Here is a 22,821-nt window from a genome sequence, read left to right as displayed (position 1 = left end):
TAGATGTTTACGTTTTTTTTTTCTTCTCCCCCATTGCTCTTCGCCTTGCTCAATTGGTGGAGAATTTTGGTCTCCACAAACAAAGAAAGAAGCATCTATTTTTTTTCTTGTTTTTGAATTCGTGCCTCAATCGGCAGAGAATTTGGGTCTTCAACTTTTCAGAGGATGGGTATAAGGAATAGGGAAAACTTCGGTCGTTAACTTTGTGGAAGATGGGTACAAGGAACGAGGAGACCGTAGAAAAACTAGGATTTTTTTTTCTATTTTAAGATTTGTTTGCCCAAACTTCGATCGTCGAAAATGTCACATGTTTGATATCTGGTAAATATTTGGCTGACCAACAAATTCAGGTTCTTATTTGGAAGTGATTCAATCACTCCGGATCCTTATTTAAGACAATGGGTCTACTTTAAATCTTTATAGGACACAAAATTAATTTCGGGTCATTATTTGAAAAAATTAGTCAACTTCAAGTCCTTATTTGGAATTTTCCTTATATATAAAACGAAACAAGCTTATGCCTTAACCTGCTATCTTCCGTATTCTTTCCCGTCCGAAGCGCCCTTGACTTTTGAACTTCGCGGGGTTTTGCGCTGACTTCGTCGTCCTCCCCTCGCTGTGAGCTCTGCACTGCAAGTAAGCCCTAAAGATTCCATCTTTCTGAGATTCTCTCGCCCCCTCCCTCTTTCCATGTCATGCAAGCATCGGAAATGAGAGCCTTGAGAACGCTCTGCACCCACAATCACCTCCTCCATCCCACCTCCAAACCCACATCCCTCGCCTACTTCAAGCCCCTCCAGAACCCCCGTCTCTACCGCGGCATCCACTCCACGAATCGCCGCCTCCTCTCTCGAGACCCCGGCCTCGCGCCCTTGTCCTCGGGCTCCGAGTCGGAGGCCAGCGACGCCGCCCCCGGTGTCGGCAACGTCTACGACCCTTCTGCCCGCTGGGTCAGAAGCAGCGGCGGGGAAGCTGGGTCGGGTCCCGAGAGCGAAGCAAGGAGCAGGAATGGCGAAATCCCCGAAGAAAGGAAGTATTTTGGAGGTGGTAGGAGCTCGTATGGTGGGAGCGGTAAGAAGGGGAGGAAGAGGAGTTGTTGGGTTTGTTCGGAATGTGGGTACACGGATGGACAGTGGTGGGGTTCGTGCAGGTCGTGCCGTAGCGCCGGGACGATGAAGCAGTTCACGGTGGAGGAGAACGGCGGCGGGAGCGAGAAAGTGAGGGGCTTCGAGGTGTCGGAGAATGCGGTGAGGACGTGGCTGCCGCGGCGGGCGGGCGAGGAGCGGCCGCTGCGGTTGACGGATGTGAATAGGGGGTTGAATCAGTTAGAGTGGCGGATTCCTCTGTAAGTTTGTTCTGTTCTTGGAAATTAGTAACTGGTCAACTTTGGACCCTATATGCAGCTGCTACAGAAGGATAAATAGTTGAAGAAAGTTGTTGTCGAGTTGATTTTATTGTCTTATCTACATTTGACATAATTTACTTCGAAACATCTTTCCAGGAGTTGGATCATAGAGCGTATCTTGTGATTCTGATGAAATTTTGCTGGAATGATAGTATATTTCCTTTTCTTGAGTAATACGAGAGTGATGATATGACCTTTGGTCCTGATGACAATCTGTTGTCCACCTCGATGAAACCATTCATGCTGGTTATTCTAACACATTAGTACTTCTGTTAATTTATTTTGAAAGAAACGTGCATGCCACCCTAATTCCTTAAAGTAAATGATCTCTCGGGGTGCTTGATGTTTAGGTATGGACCCTTTGGAGAGGAGGTTTCGAGAGTGCTAGGCGGTGGTCTTGTGCCAGGTTCGACCTACTTTTTTGCTGTATGGTCGCACAAATCTGCTGCTGTACTAGAACTTTCACTTGAGATGTATGGAAGTTTTGAAGATCTTAATTGTATCAAAGCTATTGATTTTGCTGCATTGTGGCTCTAAAGGTTCCTTAATTTTGGTGGGAGGTGATCCAGGTGTTGGCAAGAGTACCCTGTTGCTACAAGTAATGTACTTAGATGATACATTAAATATTCATAAAATATTTTAAGTTCTGTATATATCTACCTCCCTGTCTAACCATTGTGCCCTACCTTGTCCATCTCATATATTAATACTGGAAGATGGCTGCAATGATTGCCGAAGGGCATGATCTTGGGAGATCAGCTCCAGTAGTATATGTCTCTGGGGAAGAGGTAAATGGATTTTTCATGTTAGCCTTCTGCTGATCTTTGCTGTCATGCATATTCATTCTTGTTCCAGATCAAATTTGTTATTGCTTTCGGACGGTTTTTCTTGTTTGTAAACATAGGCTTTTGTGCATTTTCTGTCTTAGGATTTCTCTGGCTTGTACCTTAAGAATTAGCCATGAGACAATTTTACTCAAGGAGTCTCGATAGAAATGAGGATATAGATTTTCTCTGATAGGCATGTGCTGTATGTGTTGCTTATCTTTTTTTCTGGCCAACCTGTATGTGTCATTGTCATATCACACTTAGAATCTACCTTTTCCCCTTCTGAGGACTCTCTTTTATTTTGTATTAGAGTGTGGAGCAAATTGGAAGCAGAGCTGACCGTCTAAGCATTGGAACTGAAGAACTGTATTTGTACTCAAGCACTGATATTGAGGTGAGTGCAAACTCAGGAATTTTGCACTGAGCAGCTATTCATACCTCTCAAATTGCTTTTACAATTTTGTCCTGATTTTTCATGTGTAAATTGGTTTGGATCCTTGAACTGCCATTAATAACCTGATAGACCCATAGTTCAATGGGGATGATAATTCCTTAGAAAACAATTGAAACGTGTGTTTGTTAAAGGAACCTTTTTATGGGTTGTCTACATTAAAAAATTTCTCTATGTTTGGATATAGAGAGTCCAGGTCTGTCACAAATTCAAAGGTGCCGATTATGCATCTGCTCTGTGTGAGGCCTGACATGCGTTTTGTTCTGCAGGACATACTAGAAAAAAATTCAAGCTCTTTCACCTCGAGCTTTGATTGTCGATTCAATTCAGACAGTTTATCTAAAAGGAGTGGCTGGAAGTGCTGGAGGTCTCTCACAGGTAACATCTTTGCAATCTACCCCCTTGCAAGAGGCGAAATTGGATCTGAATTCAGGAGATGGTGATTGTTTAGGGCACTCTAATTTGTTAAGTGATCTCGTGTTGCCAAAAGTTATTTTGCCTAAAGTTTTTTCACTTCTCTCGTGAGATTGACCGGTATTACTGGCATGTGGTCGTCATCACATATTTAAATGAGCTTTTCTGAAAAATTCTATTGGTTAACCAAGCAACTTTACCCAATATTTAAGAGTACTGATATCGATTGCTTCATCTTGACTATCTTTATAAATGCACCAAGGACAAATGTATGATTGATCTTGACATTGGTGTGTGGCAGGTGAAAGAATGTACATCAGCATTGCTTCGTTTTGCAAAGAAGACAAACATTCCTGTTCTATTGGTATTCAAAATTTATTAGTCTCATCGTTTGTTTTGTACGTGGTAAATTACCCACAAATTTGGACTATTCCTATATGATGTTATAGCATTTATGTCATCCCATACATCTTTAGTGTCTCAGTGATATTCTAGTTGCTGTAAAACCAATCTTTCTGGAAGATTTTGCTTATGTGAGTCCACTCTTATTGATTGTATGTTTCAGATTGGACATGTGACAAAATCTGGAGAAATTGCTGGTCCCAGAGTTTTGGAGCACATTGTGGATGTCGTTTTGTATCTGGAAGTTGGTACCTTTATCAACATTTCTTTTGTTGTATTGATTGTGGATTTTCTGAAGCTGTGGCATAACTGTAGCATCTCATTTTAGGTCTTCTAGAGTCACTTAATGCATTCTTTTACTGTCATTGAAGTGATTTGGTTCAAACTTAGCAATTCAAGTAATCTTAGCATACAATGGGTCGATGGTCGGGGTAACCTAAAAGAATTATCAGCTACTTCTGGATCGATTTTGTTTCTTGGGGATGGCAACAGTTCATTTCAACAAGTAGTTTCATGTGTTATCTCGTGTATTTCATACAATAATAACTGCAGTGCTTTTTCTCTTTAACGTATCATACTCAGTTTAGGTATGCTACATGTATGAGCTTCTTGACAAGTTAGCGCTTTGCACCATCTTATTAAAACCTCTCTTGATTTCTTAGGGAGAGAAGCACTCTACCCATCGTCTGCTGCGATCCGTGAAAAATCGCTTTGGGTCCACTGATGAGGTATGCATTCCACTAAGTGTTGTGTTAGCACATGGACCAGAATTCATGCTGTTTTCTTTTCTTTGTTTAGGCAGTTTTGTGTATCTTTGACTTGTTCTTTTGTTTTGAAAGCTGCTTTAGTGAGCAATTTTTTACGTCAAATTTTTGCTTTATTTGTTTGCTTTGGCACACATTTAGATCATGATTACCAAAGTTGATCTCAAAATTTTTCCAGTCATCTTGATACAATTGTGGATAGAAGAAACATTTATCTGCTTGGAAGTGTTCACCGTGGGCGACTATTGCTCCATTTTGGAGCTTCCTTTTGTATGGTTCATAAAAGTACTGCACTCCCCCCCTTCTCTCTCTCTCTCTCTCACACACACACTGCATACTAAGTTAAAGTGTGTTCATGCTAAAAGATTATTGGTGTGTTAAAAACATCCCTATTTTGTGAAGCAGAATTGAACTCTCAAGGTGTTGGGACACTTAGATCTTCTTTTCCCCTAATGTAGCTTGGTGTATTTGAAATGTCACAATCGGGACTAGAAGCTGTCTTGAATCCCAGCGAGATCTTATTAAGTGAAGAGCATTCTGAATCAGAAGTCATGGCTGGATTAGCTGTTGCTGTTGTGATGGATGGATCCCGAACCTTTCTTCTTGAAATTCAGGTAGATTTTCCACAATCAGTTTTCTTTGTCCTACAACAGTCATCATTCACACATGAAGCTGCTCATCCCAATAGTTAATACTCAGGGTACATCAATGGACTTTAGGTTAGCAAATTTACTTTGGAAAGATCTGAAATTTTCAGAAACATTTATTTTGGACAGGCAAAGTTTATTGACATTTTTTCTTCATCCACGATGCTAATGCCTTGTTCTGGCATCATCCTTGCTGTTGACTCTGCCATGTGTGGTGTTATTTCTTGTCTTCTTCATTCTGACTATTGTAACTTTGCCATAGGCCTTATGTTTATCAAGCTCTACAGTTTCAAGACAGGTCAATGGCATCCAAGCAAGTAGAGCAGACATGATTATTTCGGTTAGCGACATTTGTTTTTCTTTCCTTCTTTTTTCTTTTTTGGGGGAGGGGGTTATGGAAATGAGATATCTCTGAGGACAACCCTCTACATAATAAGCTGCATTGTAAACCAAACTTTCACCTCTATTTTGTGAGGCCAAGAACTGAGGCTATAAAATTTGTATGTGCTTGTATGCACATGAATTTTAAAGGTGTCTTGTTCGCAACCTGGTAAATGGCTAGAGAATCAAGCATGAAAGTGTGATGACTGGCCATTTGGCCTTATTTTATTGAGCTGAGCTGAAAGCTTCTGTCCCCTGCATGGAGAAATCAGAAAGTAAAAGCTAACTATTGTTTTTGTGCTCTTCATAGGTTTTAGTGAAGCAAGCTGGTTTGAAGCTTCAGGAAAATGTGAGATCAATTACGCTTTATCTACCTTTTTCTCTAGTTGTTTATGCCTTCACTACTTGCGTACTATCTCCCTCTTATACATATTACCAGACTTTAGCATCTGACTTAATTCGTCGTACACATACAGCTTCTGAAAATTGTGAGCTACAAAAATAAGGATTCTGAGTATCTTGTGTAATTGTAATTGATATTTCCTCCTCTAGGCCATCTTCTTAAATGTGGTGAGTGGAGTGACATTAACAGAGACGTCTGGTGATCTTGCCGTAGCAGCAGCAATCTGCAGCAGGTGCGCTCTCTGTCATGTTCTTGATGTCCATTATTCGCATGAATGAGAAGTGCAATGCCACTAAACATATGAGCTTTTATGGCATTGATTTCGTTTTCCCGGCACCAATAAATTTAGTGCATCGATGTGTTGTTCATGAACTTCAAATCTTTTTTCTTTCCTTCCCTTTTCCATTTTCATGTGCTTTCTTTAGCTTTCTTGAGTTTCCCATTCCCTCCGGCGTTGCTTTTATTGGAGAGATTGGCCTCGGCGGCGAGCTTCGCGTGGTATGATCCAGTTTTCCAAATTTTTCAGTCAACTTATTTCATTACACCAAGGCAACTGCAATTCCCCCCTCTTCCTTTGCAATTTGATTTTGCCATGTCAATAAGTTCGATGCCGTCCTTTCTAGGTTCCCAGAATTGAGAAGAGGGTGCACACTGTGGCAAAGCTCGGATATAAAATGTGTATCGTCCCAAGGTCAGCTGAGAAGGCTCTCGCGAGTTCATCCTTCGGGGACATGTTCATCGTAGGGTGTCGGAATTTGAAGGAAGTCATAAACGCCGTGTTTACCGCATGAACTGACCGAGGCGAGATCGGTTTGTGATCGATCATTACATACTCATTCGGAGAAATGTGACATTTACAGATCACATTGGAGTCTCCACCGTCACGTGGTCGAGAAGGTCAGGTCCGTTAAGAGCTTGAAAGGGGGTTTATGATATGGAGGTTGCACTCATTGATATCAGAAGATTAAAAAAAAACTCTGGCTGTGAAGTAAAAATTGTGAGTATCTCTATGATATCTTCAATGTCTTTTTTACCGGTACAGTTTACATATTAGCTCGGGTCCTGTAAAGTGATCAAGGACGTTGTCGAAATGCTTGTTTTGCAACTTTTTGTGTAATTTCTGGAATCTTTTACTGCACATTCATGTGTAAAAAAGGTGGCGGTTGAGTTCGATTTCAGATCTCACTGCTTCTACACCTTTAGAACGTGTCATACCTTTTCTTTGAGGGGATCAAGAAAGTGGATTTAGGCGCTATTTATTTTACGAAAAATGAATTATTTTGAAAATATTTTCCTAAAATTAATCGTGTATCAATTGAAATAATTAATTAACAAAAAATATATCATTACTGACCAAAATTTGTGTTTAAACATTTATGTGAACGTTGGAAGTCTTTTTCACTCATTCATTTTTGTAAGCAATAAAAGCTTTTATTTTTTTTAAATATTTTTTAAATCACTTATTTTCTGTAAAATAAGTATAACCTTAGTTTGACGCAAAGGAAGCCGTCTATATACATCACAGGAGCCCAATGAAAAATAAAATGTGCTTTTTATCATTATGTAATTGCCCACTAATAAGTAGAATCAAAGGAGCATTGAAAATGTAAGGAATTATGACCTGTTATAAGTCTATTATCCATCCACCGTAAAATTTCACTTAGGTGAAATGTAAGAAAAAGTGATAAAAAGACATGAAGAAAAAGCTCATCTCCTTTGTCAGATTGAATTGAAGTTGGATGCCTTTTTTTTTTTTTTTCTTGTTTTCTAATTAAAGCAGATATGAATCGATCTTTTGTCCCTGAAGATTGGGGACCGATCGTGACGGTTTCGCGAATAAAACGTGCCCCAAAAAAAGCTTGGCTGAAAAGTCACGAGAATTATCTGTACAACTTTAAAAAAATAAAAAATAAAAAAATTATGAAGAGGGTCCTCCATTAATTAAATATTTTCCAGATTTTCGGATAATGTTATAAACGCGATTACTGTCCGAATTACTCGACTTTGTTATTTAACAGTTTAAATCAATATTGCAGATTTTTTTTTTTTTAATCTACACATAAGCCAGAGGATTAGTGCATGTTTCCGGTGAAATTACAAAGCATTTGGACGGTGAAGAGGTGCGGCAGGAACTCTGTACGTGTGGATATGCCGGAGGATATTCTTGCAGCTACATGGGAGATTTTTTTTAACCCTATTTATGTCATCAGTGTCCTATTCAATTGTCAATTTATCGTACAATTATGTCTTTTTAGCCTGTATACCTTCTAAACACTTAATTTGTAGCGGTCCCAAGATATTTTAAGTTCAAACACTTCCAAACTAATACTTTCCTCTCCTGATATATATTTCTACGCTTCAATCTCACGCCAAAAGTCTAGCATATGCACGAGAGGATAATCGCGTCTTAATCTAACAATATATAAAGCAATTGGCGGTGTTTCAACAGCATTTTACAATAATTGTCGTATCCTTTGTTTTCCTTTTACCAAGTGTCGGTATCGTGCTGGAGAATGGCTACACTTTCTTGTCTCTTTGTTTTAAAGAAAACATGATGCTAGTTCTAGCCTCAAACTCTTTGGTTCAGAAAAATCATCATAAGATCGATGGCCAATATTCGATATAAATCTCTCTCGATGCTAAATTCCAAATTTAAAGAACTCCATTTATGTCATAGGAAATGAATGATTTTAAAAATATTTTTTCTTTAAAATGATTGCTTGTATCATTTCTAATTATTTGCTCATGAAAAATGTCAAAACCATCTGTGGACTATCCAAATAATTATTTTTTTTATAAGCGATGCAAGCGATCGTCTTTAGCAAGTACCATTCAAATCATTTATTTTCTACAAAATAAATCGAGCCTAGAGCTTCTGCATTCACAATGCACGTGAAATGTGGATAAGCATATGTATACAGTGAAGATCGATCAGCTATTCAAAAGAAGGCTTAAAATCTCTCAGAGATTTTTGTGGGGATGTGGCGTTTCGGGATTTTTGCCTATATAAAGGACAACCAATTCTCGCATGCATGCAAGTCAGTGAGTAGAGCCTTTTCCCTAGTCATCCAGCATCAAGATTGAGAGATAGAGAGAGCAATAAGAGAGCTATGAAACCGACGAGCCTCCTCCTCCTCTTCCTCGCCATCGCAGTCTCGGCATCGCTGACCCTCGCCGGCGACGTGCCCAACAAGATCCACCCGCTCCGGCCGCAGGTCGGCTCCGGCGGCCACCACATCCCGGGCGTCTCCTGCCAGAGCTGGCGGCTCGCGGTGGAGACCGACAACATCAAGGACTGGGACGTGGTCCCCATGGTCTGCGAGAACTACGTCGGGAACTACATGCTAGGCCACCAGTACCGCAAGGACTGCAACGCCGCGGGCTGGGCGGCGTACGACTACGCCAAGGGGCTGACGCTCAAGAAGGACGGGAAGGACGTCTGGATCTTCGACATCGACGAGACCGCCCTCTCCAACCTCCCTTACTACGCCCGCCCCGACAATGCATTCGGGTAAAAACTTAAAAAGGGTCTACTAAGGCAGACATGAATGTGCTAAACGAGAACAACTAGGTGTTTTTCTTACGACATTTCGATGATCTCAGGGCGAAGGAGTACAACGAGACGACGTTCAAGGAATGGGAGCTGGAGGGCAAAGCGCCCGCCGTGCCGGCGATACTGTACCTGTACAAGGGGCTGCTGAAGTTAGGGTTCAAGATCGTGTTCATCTCCGGCAAGTCCGAGAGCCTGAGGTCCATCACCGTCTACAACATGAAGAAGGTGGGCTACCACACCTGGGAGAAGCTCATCCTCAAGTAAGCCTAAATATTTATATACATATATTTTTTACCATCTCCGACCATCTCTCCCTCTCTCTCTCTCTCTCTCTCACTCCTCCCCCGAGACTGAACTAAGAACGGTGAAACGTCCGTCGGCGCAGGCAGACGTCGGAATCCGGGACGACGGCGATGGTGTACAAGTCGAAGAAGAGGAAGGAGCTGGAGGAGGCGGGCTACAGGATCCTGGGGAACATGGGGGACCAGTGGAGCGATCTGATGGGGAGTCACGTCGGGAACCGCACCTTCAAGGTCCCGAATCCGATGTTCTACATCGCCTGAGCCTCCTCCTCGGATTTCTTTTTTTTTTTTAATGTCGTTCAAAGCTTCGATCGACGTGTGTCTTGTGTCTATGTCTGGAGTCTATGCTGCCCCCGCTAATCTGTGGTATTAAGAAAGGTCCGAACGCTTAGCTAGCGACGCTGGCCAACGCGAGGAGATCCTTTCGTCGGCAACACACAAATAAGAGCTTAAAAGGATGGATTAGACTCAACCTTTGTAATGCTTTATGTCTTGTCGTTTATGTTCTAGTACTAATGGGATATATTGTGATGTGAGATTTGCAGTAATTGTGCCACTGTTTTCCCTTTCTTGCCCTCTTTACGTGCCGAGTCTCGTCGGTTGAGATTTGATTGAAGTGAATTTAGATAGATTGGAGGTACATGAGCTAAACTCCATGCCGCTAACTCTTTCACTTTCGACAAAGTTATGGAACTTTTTCTTTTTCCAAACAAACCAAACCAATAGATATTGCCGGATGTGTGGACAAGAAACGAGAAACGAGGAACGTCGGCATTATTCTTTAGTAGAGGGGAATAAAAGGAGGACCGTGTAAGCTGATGAACCGTACAATCAATATTAGAGTACGGTTTGTATGAATTTTTTGATTTTATCAATTTAATCCTAAATATTTACAATAAAATTCTAGTCCAATCCATTCAATCAATTTTTATTTAAAATTATTGACATGGTAGTGTGCCACGTGCGAAAATTAGATTATCAAATTGACGATTTTCCAACAAAAATTGATAAGATGGAATAAATTGAAATTTCATGCAAAGGTTTATGACTAAATTTGACAAAATTGAAAAAAATTATGATCAAATTAGCATATTTGTAGTATAAGCTCCCGATTGATTGGGTAATTTTCTCCTACACAAGCCTTTTGTGATTTAATCAAGGGATCAATAGTAGATTAATGGAATGTTTACATAAATCTCTAGCCCCAATTTTAAAGCATTACATCAAATTACTCAAACAGGGACTCGACAAAACCGATTAACTTTTAAATAAAAAGCTTTACTAGCATAAGAGTCATTGAGGTACCATGAAAAAAATAATATATTTTGAACCACAAATTTTTAAAGAAGTGGGTCCCACGATAATTTATAATTATTTATAATTTAATTTTTTATAATTTATAATAAATTATTATTATTATAGCATATTAAAAATTATCACATAATTAATTTTTTTATATAAAAAAAAAGCTGCTGGCGGGTCCATTCTTATCTAGTTATATCGATAATTTATTATGCCTACAGGAGCTTGGGACAGGTCTATTCTGATCCAAATTTAGTTGCGCTCTGGATGAGACAAACGGGACTTCTTTGATCCAACGGTGGAGGACATGGGGCTGCGTTCATATGCGCGGTAGACATGTTTCCACGAAATAATATGGAGGGACGAGGCCGCGCAAACAAAATAGAATTTGACGAACAGGGACCGCACATTTGAAATAAATTAGGTAGAACCCACATTTGGTACGCTAGAAAGTTCAATCCAAAAATTTCAACTACCGATAGTTGAAGGGAGATCGTATGATACAAACGTCATATACATACTATTTGAGATGCCTTAACACAATCAACATGTGCGGCTGAATATCACTTTTTTCCATGTCCAAAAAGTCTCATTTAAGATGATCGTTGAAGCAAGAAATTAGGTTAGGCAATATCAATCAAGAGGGTAATATTTAAATGTATATGTGGGATATTTGTCTCTTAGCTAATTAATAAATTATAAATTGATTAAAAAAATTAACCCATTATCCTTTTCAACTTAACGTGGACTTCCATCTGTTTTCTGTAGCCATAGGAAAAAAACGAGGCAAATAAATTTACATCGTGCATGTTTAATGTGCCATATTCTAAAACACCATTATCGCCGCGTTGGCTGTATTATAATCAATCAATTGTGAAAAAGCATCAAAGATCTGAGATAGCATATTCCCTTCTTCATCCTCTAGTCAAACAATTCAAATTTTAATAGATGGGAACGCTAGGGCTTCTCTCTCTCTTCCTCTAATATTTTTTGGTAACTGCCAGATTTTCCATTTTTCACGTAATATTTCTATGAATGGAACTATGCACTGACCTTGAATTTACGGTCTAAAATTATTATTATTCACAGCGGAAATCTCGTTCAAAGATTTCACATTTTGCAGCTCTCCTGGCACATGGGGCATCTTTTTCGTCCTTCCACCTGGCAATTATATAGACCCTCGAAAATAAAGGCAATCATTGGGTTGAATAATGCTTTTTTGACCAATTCCTATCTCATTTCTTCAAATTGACTCCAAGCTAACTTCTGCTTTGGAATTGACGATCTCGTGGGACTTGGCAGATTTGCCGATCTTTCTTCCCCCCCTTTTTTTCGGTTAGATTATACTTAATACTGAAAAGATGTGTTTGTTAACGGTGGCAGTGCCTATGTCTATTTTGTAGGAGCCTTAAGAGTCTCCACGATTGATTTTTTTTCCCTTACGGGCCGACTAAACGATATTCCCACAACAATTGGAGTAAAAAAAGGAAGAAATAGAACTTTCGAGATAAAAAAAAAAAAATCAAAAATCAAATTCACGGCAGAATGGTTTTTCGACTACTTAGGTGGGAAAATATATGACCATAAAATAAGAGTTAAGTATAACATAATTGACCGAGTGTCGGAATTGGTAGAATAGAATTTCCCCACTACATCTTCCCAAATTTTGAACTTAAGTGAGTTGCGCTTTTATTGATCACTATATGAATCCGGTTCAAGCTTTTCCTAGCCCTTCTTATCAATAGGAAGTGGGACAAATATTAGATATCCACGGATGATGTCGAGGCAACGCCATAAGTACATTAGATATTTGAAACTATAGTATCACCGTATTTTGCTAACAAATCGAATGCGAAAGGTTTTTGGGTACGCAATGATCAGGGGCGAAAGTGTCTTCGGTGGTTCGCATCATTGCACTCCTGAACTTGGAAAGGGTCCTCTGATAAATATTATCGGGGCAGGACCATAAACAGGAGTAGCAAACAAAAGGACGATTCACTGGGCTGTTTCGAGGACAGAATCCGAGGCATCCCCGCCAGCAATCTTGTCAGATAAGATAACGTGATCCATAAATGTCGTGCTTTCCCATGCTGCGGTTCTCGTTTTTCACCACCAACAATTAAACTTATAATCGTTTCTTAAGATGAGGACATCATTGAGAGATCTTGTCCACGGATTTGATTAGCTTAATGAAATTAAAAACTATCTCAAACAAAGGGAAAAACAAAAACCCAAAAAAAAAAAGGGAGGGCTACGTCGCGTGATTTTTTTCGACATATAATTCTAAGTTCACGTCGTATGGAGAGGCGATGTAGAGCCTATTTAAAGGAGCGTCCTCGTGGTATAGCAAGCTGAAGAATACACCTATTTCTCCCTCTCTCTCGAGGCAAAAAATGGCGAAAGAAAGCATGTGGGCGTTGCTCATCTTTGTGGCCGCAATCCGAGGCTCGCTCGCCGGAATCCCCCGTGAAATCCACCTCCTCCGGCCGCGGTCGGGCTCCGCCGGCGAGCGCGTGCACGGCCTGTCCTGCCTGAGCTGGAGGCTGGGCGTGGAGACCAACAACATCAAGAATTGGACCACGGTCCCGCTGGAGTGCGAGGGCTACGTGGGTCACTACATGCTGGGGCATCAGTATAGGGAGGACTCGAAGGTGGTGGCGCGCGAGGCCGTGCTCTACGCCAAGAGCCTGAAGCTCGCCGGAGACGGCAAGGACGTGTGGGTGTTCGACGTCGACGAGACCTTGCTCTCCAATCTGCCTTACTACGCGAAGCATGGATTCGGGTATGTTACAACTGCATTAAGCTCTTGTTTTCTTTAATTCCTCTTTCATTTTGACGGTCCAAAACAGTAAGAGAAAGTGATTTCGCAAGCCTTGTTTACGCCCAAAGCATGTGTTTACTTTTTGCCAAAGTTGAAACTTGAGTGGCTGAATAAATTTCTTCGAAGATGTCGTGTTTGTCTGATTGGATCCGCGGTTGTTCGCCGTAGAAAGACAGTCGCTGGGGTAAAAACTGAAAAGCGCCCTGTAGTTACCATCTTAACTACCATTAGTCTATCTGAACTTACTTCGTATAGATTTTTACAGTGAAGACTCTTGCTCTCTATCTGCATAAAGATTACATTTCGATGATAATGCTGGTTTTGTCGATTGCTCGGCGTCGTGCCGGTATCGGATACTTGGAATGAGCTCGTATACTATAGTCGCGGCCGTCCTGAGGGGAGAAAAGGATGTATGACGTTGTCGCCTTGAAAAACAATAATGGTGGTCATTGAACAAAGGATAGGTACCATCTAAGCTCATATCATCAGACTTAGTCAAAGTATAGTAAAGAAAAGATAAAGAGGAGAGCCACATGGAGGAGGTAGATGGTAAATGCTGTATCTTTTAAGAAAGTATACTCTTGCATAATAATGCTGGTCGAAAATCTTATCCTTTTAGCCTTTGTACCTCCTTGGAAATCCGCAATGATGTAGATGCAGAATGGGTTCTTGGACCACCCGAAAAGCAGAAGCCTCAAGAGTCCAAAAAAGATAACGCAATTAATAGGTCCAGAAAGGAGATCTTGCCAAAGTTGTCTCCTTTCTTGCGGATCTTTGAAAATCAACGTGGACGGCGAAATACATATAATATTGCTCTCTAGTTTGCCTGTAACATCGCCAAGTCATAACTTCTACAAGCAAATGAATAAGACCTGCGTGCACGTAATTATAATGAATCATGCGACGATGTGATTTCTTCTGCCGTTGGATAACCTCAACGTGCAAGACGATCCGCCCCTTCCCGGAAGCCAAGGTTGCTAAGGATCTCTACCTCTCCTAAGCCCATGCAGCTAGTTCGCTGTCGCTGTTGCAGGCACCTACTTCTAGGTTTGAGTATGCGTACTTTGCCTGCTCTGTGGTCTCTTGCTATCGATTCCAATGGCCTCTTTATTATCGGAAACAGTACACTGATCATGTCGGATTAAAGCTGTAAACTTCGCTGTTTTCCCTGTCATTGGAATTGCCCACCTGATTACCAGTCGACACTGCTGACAAAAGAGAGACAGCTTCGACTGTTCATGACAGGACATAAAGAACTCAAAAGTAATCTTACGCTACTACTTCTAGGTTTTCTTTTTCATTCCTAGGGAAACACAATCATATCCATCTCTAATTCGTTGCGCTTTGGTTAGCTTTGTAATCCATTTTCATGTGTAAAATAAGCGCAGGGCGGAGCCCTACAACTCGACGCTGTTCAATCAGTGGGTCCTCACCGGCAAAGCACCGGCGCTGCCGGAGACGCTGGAGCTGTACCGGGAGCTGTTGAAACTGGGGATCAAGCCCATCTTCCTCACCGGAAGAACCGAGGACCAGAGGAAGATCACTTCCTCCAACCTCAGGAACGCTGGGTTTAGCAACTGGGAGATGCTCATCCTGAAGTAAGCTCGCCTTCCGACTTCTTTATCCACCTGAAACGCGACGAAAGAAGCAAGAAAACTAAACGAAATTCATTGCTTTATCCTCTATAGACTTAGCATTAAGTCATTCCGTATCGGAATTGCATTCACCGGTCGTTTGGGTTTGCAGGGGATCGACTTACTCGGGGACAACGGCGGTGGTCTACAAATCGAGCGAGAGGAGGAAGGTGGAAGAGAGCGGGTACAGAATCGTTGGCAATATCGGAGACCAATGGAGCGACCTGCTCGGAATCCATGCCGGCAACCGAACCTTCAAGTTGCCTGACCCCATGTATTACATTAGTTGATCCCTTTCATCAGTTTCTCTTCATTGATCGGGCCCCATTTAAGTCCATGGTGAATGTGATTGACTACCAATAAATCTCTCGAGAGGAACAATGTATGCATTAGACCAGTCAAAATGGGTTATAAACCAATTTCTTCGCCCATATGTGATGACAATTATTATATGAGTACGGTATAAATGGATTTAGAATATTAAAACCCAAAATGATATGGGTATCAAATGAATGCATAACTTATTTAGATTCAACCAATTTCTAAAGGTATGAATTTTCTTAGATTTGATTAAATACGGAAGTGTTTTAACTATATGAGTCGGATCGAGTATGTATTAGGTTACTATATTTGTATTGCATAAAAATGAATCAAAATGGGTTAAATGGATTAATCTCGATTAGACGTCAAACCGGACCAAATCAATCCAATCCACGGGTCTAGTATGCATTGATTAGATGTATCTAAACACTCTTATCATTTAGACACTTAAATCTCAAGCAATGACAAAGATCTTTTAATAATGTATGCAGGTCACATTTGCTTTATTCTATTCACCCACCCGATAAAAAAAATTCGGGTTATGTCTCCACTGATTAGATAATCAAGTAATATTGTATCATTTTTCAGAATTTTGACTCATGCGGAAGTTATATCACGTAACATTGCATTATATTATACGGAACAAAGCTCATTAAATACTTTGGACTCGCTTATTCCGTGGGACAACAAATAGTTGGAATTTCGGATCGCAAATATATTGTTCCATTAGAGACAAATTGTTGGTCGACTCTAAAGGTCATTTGCTAGAGACATTTCATATATGAAAATTCACTATCACATGAATAAGTTACCACGTATAAAGTCTTGTTTTTCTATGTGAAAAGCGTGAATAGTAAATTGGTTTCCCGTGCTTAACAATTTTTCCATGACAAAAAGTTAATTTTCTTTTAGGTGAAAGCCTATATTTTTTTTAGCTTGCCTATTTTTTTTCCAGTCCATTCTTTGGATTTTCAATTTGTCTAATCAGTCATTGAAGTTATATACCTCTTTAAATCAAATGTTTTGCGGCTCCAATTTCAAGAGCCTAACGCCAAATATATATATATATTTCATTATGGACTTTTAAAAAACTTAGGAGACTAACTCCGAAAATAAAGACCATGACTAGATTTTAAGCAATGAAATCTCCCAACACGAAATTTGCTTTTGGTTTTTTGCATCGAAAATTTTGCATTCTTCAACGATCGTGTCTGTTTTAATTGACTATATTTGGAACTAGAGATATACAACCGGAAAAGTTATCCAAAATAGGAGCGTAATCGAGTCGAGCCAAGTGGATACCTTGTCAAGTTTGAGCTCGACTTGCATATGCAACACAAAAACTAGATCAACTATTAGAATATGTGCCGGAGCTCTACTTGACTATAAAATCGAGATACTCATACTCACTTCGGCTCAACTCAGCTCAAGGTCAATTAATTTATCAAGGAACTCAAGCTCGAGCTCTAGCTTGATCCCAATTTTCTAAAGGCTCAAATAATGTGAATATGTTATGTAGTCTTTATTAGAAAATTTGCGGAAAGCCATGATCTCGATGATCATGATCAATTGCAGAAACGTATGAAATCTATACTAGCTCCGGCCATTAATGATATTAAGAATAGATATGTGGAGCTTGAGCAATCATGAATGGGCACTTCTAACCAATTGCCCTCTTGACGTTCATGGTGTGCTCTCTAATTAGCAGATAATTAGAATGATGAGAATAATAAGAAGGTTTGGCTTAGATGACCTATTTATATGCCCATACAAATTCTAATAGATATACTCTTCCATCAAGACTAATCCTAATATATATGGACAATATTCATAGTTATCGACTACTAGATTTGGATAATAAATCCTCAATGAAATCTAATGTAGTCAGCCCATTTTTCCCGCTGCTTGTGTATTATGAAAGATCACGCCAACACCACCAAATCAGCTCCATCCATTACGCGGGAACATCAATCGTGGCGACCGAGGGGCGAGCGATCGATTGGCACCGAGGTGATCGATGGAAACAAAAAGGCAGCGGGAGGGAAACCGAGGGAAATGAGGAAGCGAGGATACCGTCACCGAGGGAGAGGAGTGGCTGTGAGGAGCAATCACAGCGGCAGGGAGGGCAGGAGGCGGAGGGGCCACCGCCGCCGCCGCGGACGGAGCCGAGGGCCTTGGTGGCGCGCCAGTGCAGAGGGGGCTCTACTATGTAGCACAACATGCACACCGCCATCACTGCGATGAACGACTTCAGCACCCTCAGCTGTTGCTGATTCATCTCTCTCCCTCCCCCTCGCGGGATGTACGCGTGTATGATTTCGAGCCGAAGCGACCGCAGCCAGCGGCGGCGGCAGCAAATGGTGGGCGATCGATTGTTCGCAGGAACCGCGGAGGAGGAGGAGAGAGAGAGGCGCGTGATGGGGGTCGTTTCCCTCCTAAAAGCAAGGGGAGTTTTAAGAAGTCTACACTTGCTAGAATTGAGGTGCATTAAAGAGAAAATAGAAAAGAACAAAAAAAAAAATTTTTTTTTTTTTTTGTAGGATTTTGAGTGAATTTATTTGATTGATTGTGTAATGGGATCGTAATTAAATAATTGTAAGTAGAGTCGATTTTCTTTTTCTCTTTTTGGGATGAAGAGAGAGTAGTGGTTAGTTTTAATTTGTGATGTATGAGTGATTTTGGAAGATAATTGGTCAATCATTGAGTTAAGAGTAGACAGATTAATGACAGATTAACCATTGAGTTAATTTTATGAATAGTGAAATGTTTCCAATCATTGAGAAATCTTTTCCACTCATTCATTTTTTTAAATAATAAAAATAATTATTTTTTAAAATATTTTCACATCACTCATTCTCCATAAAATAAATATAACATTAGTTTGACACAAAGGAAGCCGTCTATATACATCACATATACATCACAGGAGCTCAATGAAAAATAAAATGTGCTTTTTATCATTATGTAATTGGCCACTAATAAGTAGAATCAAAGGAGCATTGAAAAATGTAAGGAATTATGACATATTATAAGTCTATTATCCATCCACCGTAAATTTTCACTCGGGTGAAATGCATCATAAAGTGACAAAAAGACATGAAGAAAATGCTCATCTCCTTTGTTCAGATTGAATTGAAGTTGGATGCTTTGTTTTTTTCTTCTTCTTCTTTTTTCTTTTCTTTTTTCTAATTAAAGCAGATATGAAGGCATCTTTTGTCCCAGAAGATTGGGGACCGATCGTGACATGACGGTTTCACGAATAAAACGTGCCCCAAAAAAAGCTTGGCTGAAAAGTCACGAGAATTTTTCGTACAATTTAAAAAAAAAAAATTAGGAAGAGGGTCCTCCATTAATTAAATATTTTTCAGATTTTTGGATAATGTTATAAATGCGATTACTGTCCGAATTACTCGACTTTCTTATTTAACAGTTTAAATCAATAATGCAGATTTTTTTTTTTAATCTACATATAAGCCAGAGGATTAATGCATGTTTCCGGTGAAATTCCAAAGCATTTGGACGGTGAAGAGGTGAGGCAGGAACTCTGTACGTGTGGATATGCCCATATGCCGGAGGATATTCATGCAGCTACATGGGAGATTTTTTTTTACCCTATTTATCTCGTAAGTGTCCTAGTCAATTGTCATTTCATCGTACAATTATGTTCTTTTAGCCTGTATAGCTTCCCCACGGATTTGATTAGCTTAATCAAAATTGTCAACTATCTCAAAACAAAGGAAAAACAAAAACCAAAAAAAAAAAAAAAAGGGCTACGTGGCGTGATGTTTATCGACATATAATTCTAAGTTCATGTCGTATGGAGAGGCGATGTTGAGCCTATTTAAAGGAGCGTCCTCGTGGTATAGCAAGCCGAAGATTACACCTATTTCTCCCTCTCTCTCGAGGCAAAAAATGGGGAAAGAAAGTATGTGGGCGTTGCTCATCTTTGTGGCTGCAATCCGAGGCTCGCTCGCCGGAATCCCCCGTGAAATCCACCTCCTCCGGCCGCGCTCAGGCTCCGCCGGCGAGCGCGTGCACGGCCTGTACTGCCTGAGCTGGAGGCTGGGCGTGGAGACCCACAACATCAAGAATTGGAACACGGTCCCCCGGGAGTGCGAGGGCTACGTGGGTCACTACATGCTGCATCAGTATAGGGAGGACTCGAAGGTGGTGGCACACGAGGCCGTGCTCTACGCCAAGAGCCTGAAGCTCGCCGGAGACGGCAAGGACGTGTGGGTGTTCGACATCGACGAGACCTCGCTCTCCAATCTGCCTTACTACGCGGAGCATGGATTCGGGTATGTTACAAATGCATTAAGCTTTTGTTTTCTTTAATTCCTCTTTCATTTTGACGGTCCAAAACAGTGAAAGAAAGTGATTTTGCAAGCCTTGTCAAAGCCCAAAGCATGTGTTTACTTTTTGCCAAAGTTGAAACTTGAATGGCTGAATAAATTTCTTCGAAGATGTCGTGTTTGTTTGATTGGATCCACGGTTGTTCGCCGTAGAAAGACAGTCGTCGGGGTAAAATCTGAAAAGCGCCCTGTAGTTACCATCTTAACTACCATTAGTCTATCTGAACTTACTTCATATAGATTTTTACAGTGAAGACTCTTTCTCTGTATCTGCGAAAAGATTATATTTTGATGATAATGCGGGTTTTGCCGATTGCTCGGTGTCTTTCATGTGTTGGTATCGGGTACTTGGAATGAGCTCGTAAACGATAGTCGGCCGTCCTAGGGGAGAAAAGGATGTATGACGTTGTCGCCTTGAAAAACAATAATGGTGGTCATTGAACAAAGGATAGGTACCATCTATGTTCATCTCATGAGACTTAGTCAAAGTATAGTAAAGAAAAGATAAAGAGGAGAGCCACATGGAGGACCACGTGAAAAGCAGAAGCCTCAAGAGTCCAAGAAAAATAACGCAACGTGCTTGCTTAATAGGTCCAGAAAGGAGATCTTGCCAAAGTTGTCTCCTTTCTTGCGGAACTTTGAAAATCAACGTGGACGGCGAAATACGTATGATATTGCTCTCTAGTTTGTCTGTAACATCGCCAAGTCATAACTTCCACAAGCAAATGAATAAGACCTGCGTGCACGAAATTATAATGAATCATACGATGATGTGATTTCTTCTGCCGTTGGATAACCTCAATATGCAAGACGATCCGCCCCTTCCCGGGTTCGGAAACAGTACATTGATCATGTCCGATTAAAAATGTAAAATTGGCTGTTGTCCCTGTCATTGGAATTGCCCACATGATTGGATTCCGAGTCGACACTGCTGACAAAAGAGGGACAGCTTGGACTGTTCATGACAGGACATAAAGAACTCAAAAGTAATCTTATGCTACTTCTAGGATTTCTTTTTCATTCCTAGAGAAACACAATCATGTCCATCTCTAATTCGTTGCGCTTTGGTTAGCTTTGTAATCCATTTTCATGTGTGAAGTAACCGGTCTAATTATCGAATGCGCAGGGTGGAGCCCCTCAACCCGACGCAGTTCGGTCAGTGGATCCTAACTGGCAAAGCACCGGCGCTGCCGGAGACACTGGAGCTGTACCGGGAGCTGTTGAAACTGGGGATCAAGCCCATCTTCCTCACCGGAAGACCCGAGGACGCGAGGAACATCACTTCCTCCAATCTCAGGAACGCTGGGTTTCGCACTTGGGAGATGCTCATCCTGAAGTAAGCTCGCCTTCCGACTTCTTTATCCACCTGAAACGCGACGAAAGAAGCAAGAAAACTATACGAAATTCATTGCTTCATCCTCTATAGACTTAAAATGATTGATTAGGGTTACAACCTCATGCCTTAAGTCATTCCGTATCGAAATTGGATTCACCGGTCGTTTGGGTTTGCAGGGGATCGGCTTACTCGAGACCACGGCGGTGGTGTACAAATCGAGCGAGAGGAGGAAGGTGGAAGAGAGCGGGTACAGAATCGTTGGCAATATCGGAGACCAATGGAGCGACCTGCTCGGAATCCATGTCGGCAATCGAACCTTCAAGTTGCCTAATCCCATGTATTACATTAGTTGATCCCTTCATCAGTTCCTCTTCAATGATCGGGGCCCATTTAAGTCTATCGTCGATGTGATTGACTACTAATAAGAGACGCGCATAATAAAATTTCTACTTCTCTATTTCTCTATTCCCGAATAGGTTTAGAATGTAAACCGTTTAAGAACGCATTTGATTTTTCAATTTCTAGAACAAATTTCTATTCCATAAATAGATTTGAAGAAGAAATCAGAAACTAAAATTTTTAACTTCTCAAATTCTAAAATAGAAATTAAGAAATCAATTTCTTGCTAGAAATCAATTTTTGTTCCAGAAATTTTGTCATGCGCACCATAAATCTCTTGAGAGAAAGGACATGCATTAAACCAGTCAAAATGGGTTATAAACCAAATTTTCTTCACCTATTTGTGATGACAATTATTATATGAGTTATATATATTTAGTAGACGGTATAAATTGGTTTAGAATGTTAAAACCCAAAAATAATATAAGTATTAAATGAATTTGCAACTTATTTAGACTCAACCAACTTCTATAAGTATGAATTTTTTTAGATTTGATTAAATACAATAGTGTTTTAGCTATATGAGTCGGATCGAGTATGTATTGGGTTACTATATTTGTATTGCATAAAAATGAATCAAAATGGGTTAAATAGATTAATCTTGATTGGATCTCAGACTGGACCGAATCAATCCAATCCACGGGTCTAGTATGCATTGATTAGATGTATCTAAACACTCTCTTATCATTTAGACATTTAAATCTCAAGCAATGACAAAGATCTTTTAATAATAGAAACGTTCTAACGTATACAGGTCACTATTGCTTTATTCTATTTACCCACCCGGTAAAAGAATTCGGGTTATGTATCTACTGATTAAGTAATCAAGTAATATTATATCATTTTTCAGAATTTTGACTCATACAGAAGTTATATCAAGTAACATCGCATTATATTATATGGAACAAAGCTCAGTAAATACTTTGGACTCGCTTATTCCGTGGGACAACAAATAGTTGGAATTATGGATCGCAAATATATTGATATTCACTTTCCATTAGGGAAAAGTTGTTGGTCGCCTCTAAAGGTCATTTGCTAGAGACATTTCATATAAGAAAATTCACCATTACATGAATAAATTACCACGTATAAAGTCTTGTTTTTCTA

General features: G+C 40.3%; 4 protein-coding genes across 4 annotated transcripts; all 4 read left to right on the top strand.

Moving 5' to 3' along the window:
• The first annotated feature begins 540 nt into the window (after positions 1 to 540).
• Positions 541 to 6,890, top strand: LOC104423059 (DNA repair protein RadA). Its single transcript, XM_039305530.1, has 15 exons — positions 541 to 1,345; positions 1,756 to 1,811; positions 1,945 to 2,003; positions 2,122 to 2,193; positions 2,543 to 2,626; positions 2,963 to 3,061; positions 3,399 to 3,461; positions 3,663 to 3,743; positions 4,162 to 4,227; positions 4,722 to 4,877; positions 5,173 to 5,250; positions 5,602 to 5,640; positions 5,844 to 5,926; positions 6,120 to 6,192; positions 6,318 to 6,890. The coding sequence occupies exons 1-15, from the start codon at positions 696 to 698 to the stop codon at positions 6,483 to 6,485; spliced, it is 1,827 nt and encodes a 608-aa protein (XP_039161464.1). The 5' UTR covers positions 541 to 695; the 3' UTR covers positions 6,486 to 6,890.
• A 1,785-nt stretch (positions 6,891 to 8,675) lies between these two features.
• Positions 8,676 to 10,097, top strand: LOC104422951 (acid phosphatase 1). The gene is made up of 3 exons (XM_010035409.3): positions 8,676 to 9,205; positions 9,298 to 9,507; positions 9,633 to 10,097. Exons 1-3 carry the CDS (start codon positions 8,805 to 8,807, stop codon positions 9,808 to 9,810), a joined length of 789 nt encoding a protein of 262 aa, XP_010033711.2. The 5' UTR covers positions 8,676 to 8,804; the 3' UTR covers positions 9,811 to 10,097.
• A 3,071-nt stretch (positions 10,098 to 13,168) lies between these two features.
• On the top strand, positions 13,169 to 15,784 carry LOC104423066 (acid phosphatase 1). Its single transcript, XM_010035524.3, has 3 exons — positions 13,169 to 13,633; positions 15,061 to 15,270; positions 15,419 to 15,784. Exons 1-3 carry the CDS (start codon positions 13,245 to 13,247, stop codon positions 15,594 to 15,596), a joined length of 777 nt encoding a protein of 258 aa, XP_010033826.2. The 5' UTR covers positions 13,169 to 13,244; the 3' UTR covers positions 15,597 to 15,784.
• Positions 15,785 to 19,465: 3,681 nt separating this feature from the next.
• On the top strand, positions 19,466 to 21,764 carry LOC104423067 (acid phosphatase 1). The gene is given in 4 exon segments (XM_010035526.3): positions 19,466 to 19,925; positions 21,106 to 21,315; positions 21,492 to 21,505; positions 21,508 to 21,764. Coding segments are annotated over 4 exon segments (771 nt in total). The 5' UTR covers positions 19,466 to 19,539; the 3' UTR covers positions 21,669 to 21,764.
• The last annotated feature ends 1,057 nt before the right edge of the window (positions 21,765 to 22,821 follow it).

Source organism: Eucalyptus grandis, chromosome 2 (assembly GCF_016545825.1).
Source record: "Eucalyptus grandis isolate ANBG69807.140 chromosome 2, ASM1654582v1, whole genome shotgun sequence".
Taxonomy (NCBI): domain Eukaryota; kingdom Viridiplantae; phylum Streptophyta; class Magnoliopsida; order Myrtales; family Myrtaceae; genus Eucalyptus; species Eucalyptus grandis.
The sequence above is the reverse complement of the archived record's forward strand: the minus strand, read 5'-3'. Positions and strand labels throughout refer to the sequence as shown.

Coding starts and splice junctions, on each gene's coding strand:
- LOC104423059 (XM_039305530.1), top strand. CDS start 696: ATGCAAGCATCGGAAATGAGAGCCTTGAGAACGCTCTGCACCCACAAT. Junction 2,194..2,542: donor TATATGTCTCTGGGGAAGAG/GTAAATGGATTT, acceptor ATTTTGTATTAG/AGTGTGGAGCAAATTGGAAG. Junction 4,878..5,172: donor CCTTTCTTCTTGAAATTCAG/GTAGATTTTCCA, acceptor ACTTTGCCATAG/GCCTTATGTTTATCAAGCTC.
- LOC104422951 (XM_010035409.3), top strand. CDS start 8,805: ATGAAACCGACGAGCCTCCTCCTCCTCTTCCTCGCCATCGCAGTCTCG. Junction 9,206..9,297: donor CGCCCCGACAATGCATTCGG/GTAAAAACTTAA, acceptor CGATGATCTCAG/GGCGAAGGAGTACAACGAGA. Junction 9,508..9,632: donor TGGGAGAAGCTCATCCTCAA/GTAAGCCTAAAT, acceptor CCGTCGGCGCAG/GCAGACGTCGGAATCCGGGA.
- LOC104423066 (XM_010035524.3), top strand. CDS start 13,245: ATGGCGAAAGAAAGCATGTGGGCGTTGCTCATCTTTGTGGCCGCAATC. Junction 13,634..15,060: donor TACGCGAAGCATGGATTCGG/GTATGTTACAAC, acceptor AAATAAGCGCAG/GGCGGAGCCCTACAACTCGA. Junction 15,271..15,418: donor TGGGAGATGCTCATCCTGAA/GTAAGCTCGCCT, acceptor TTGGGTTTGCAG/GGGATCGACTTACTCGGGGA.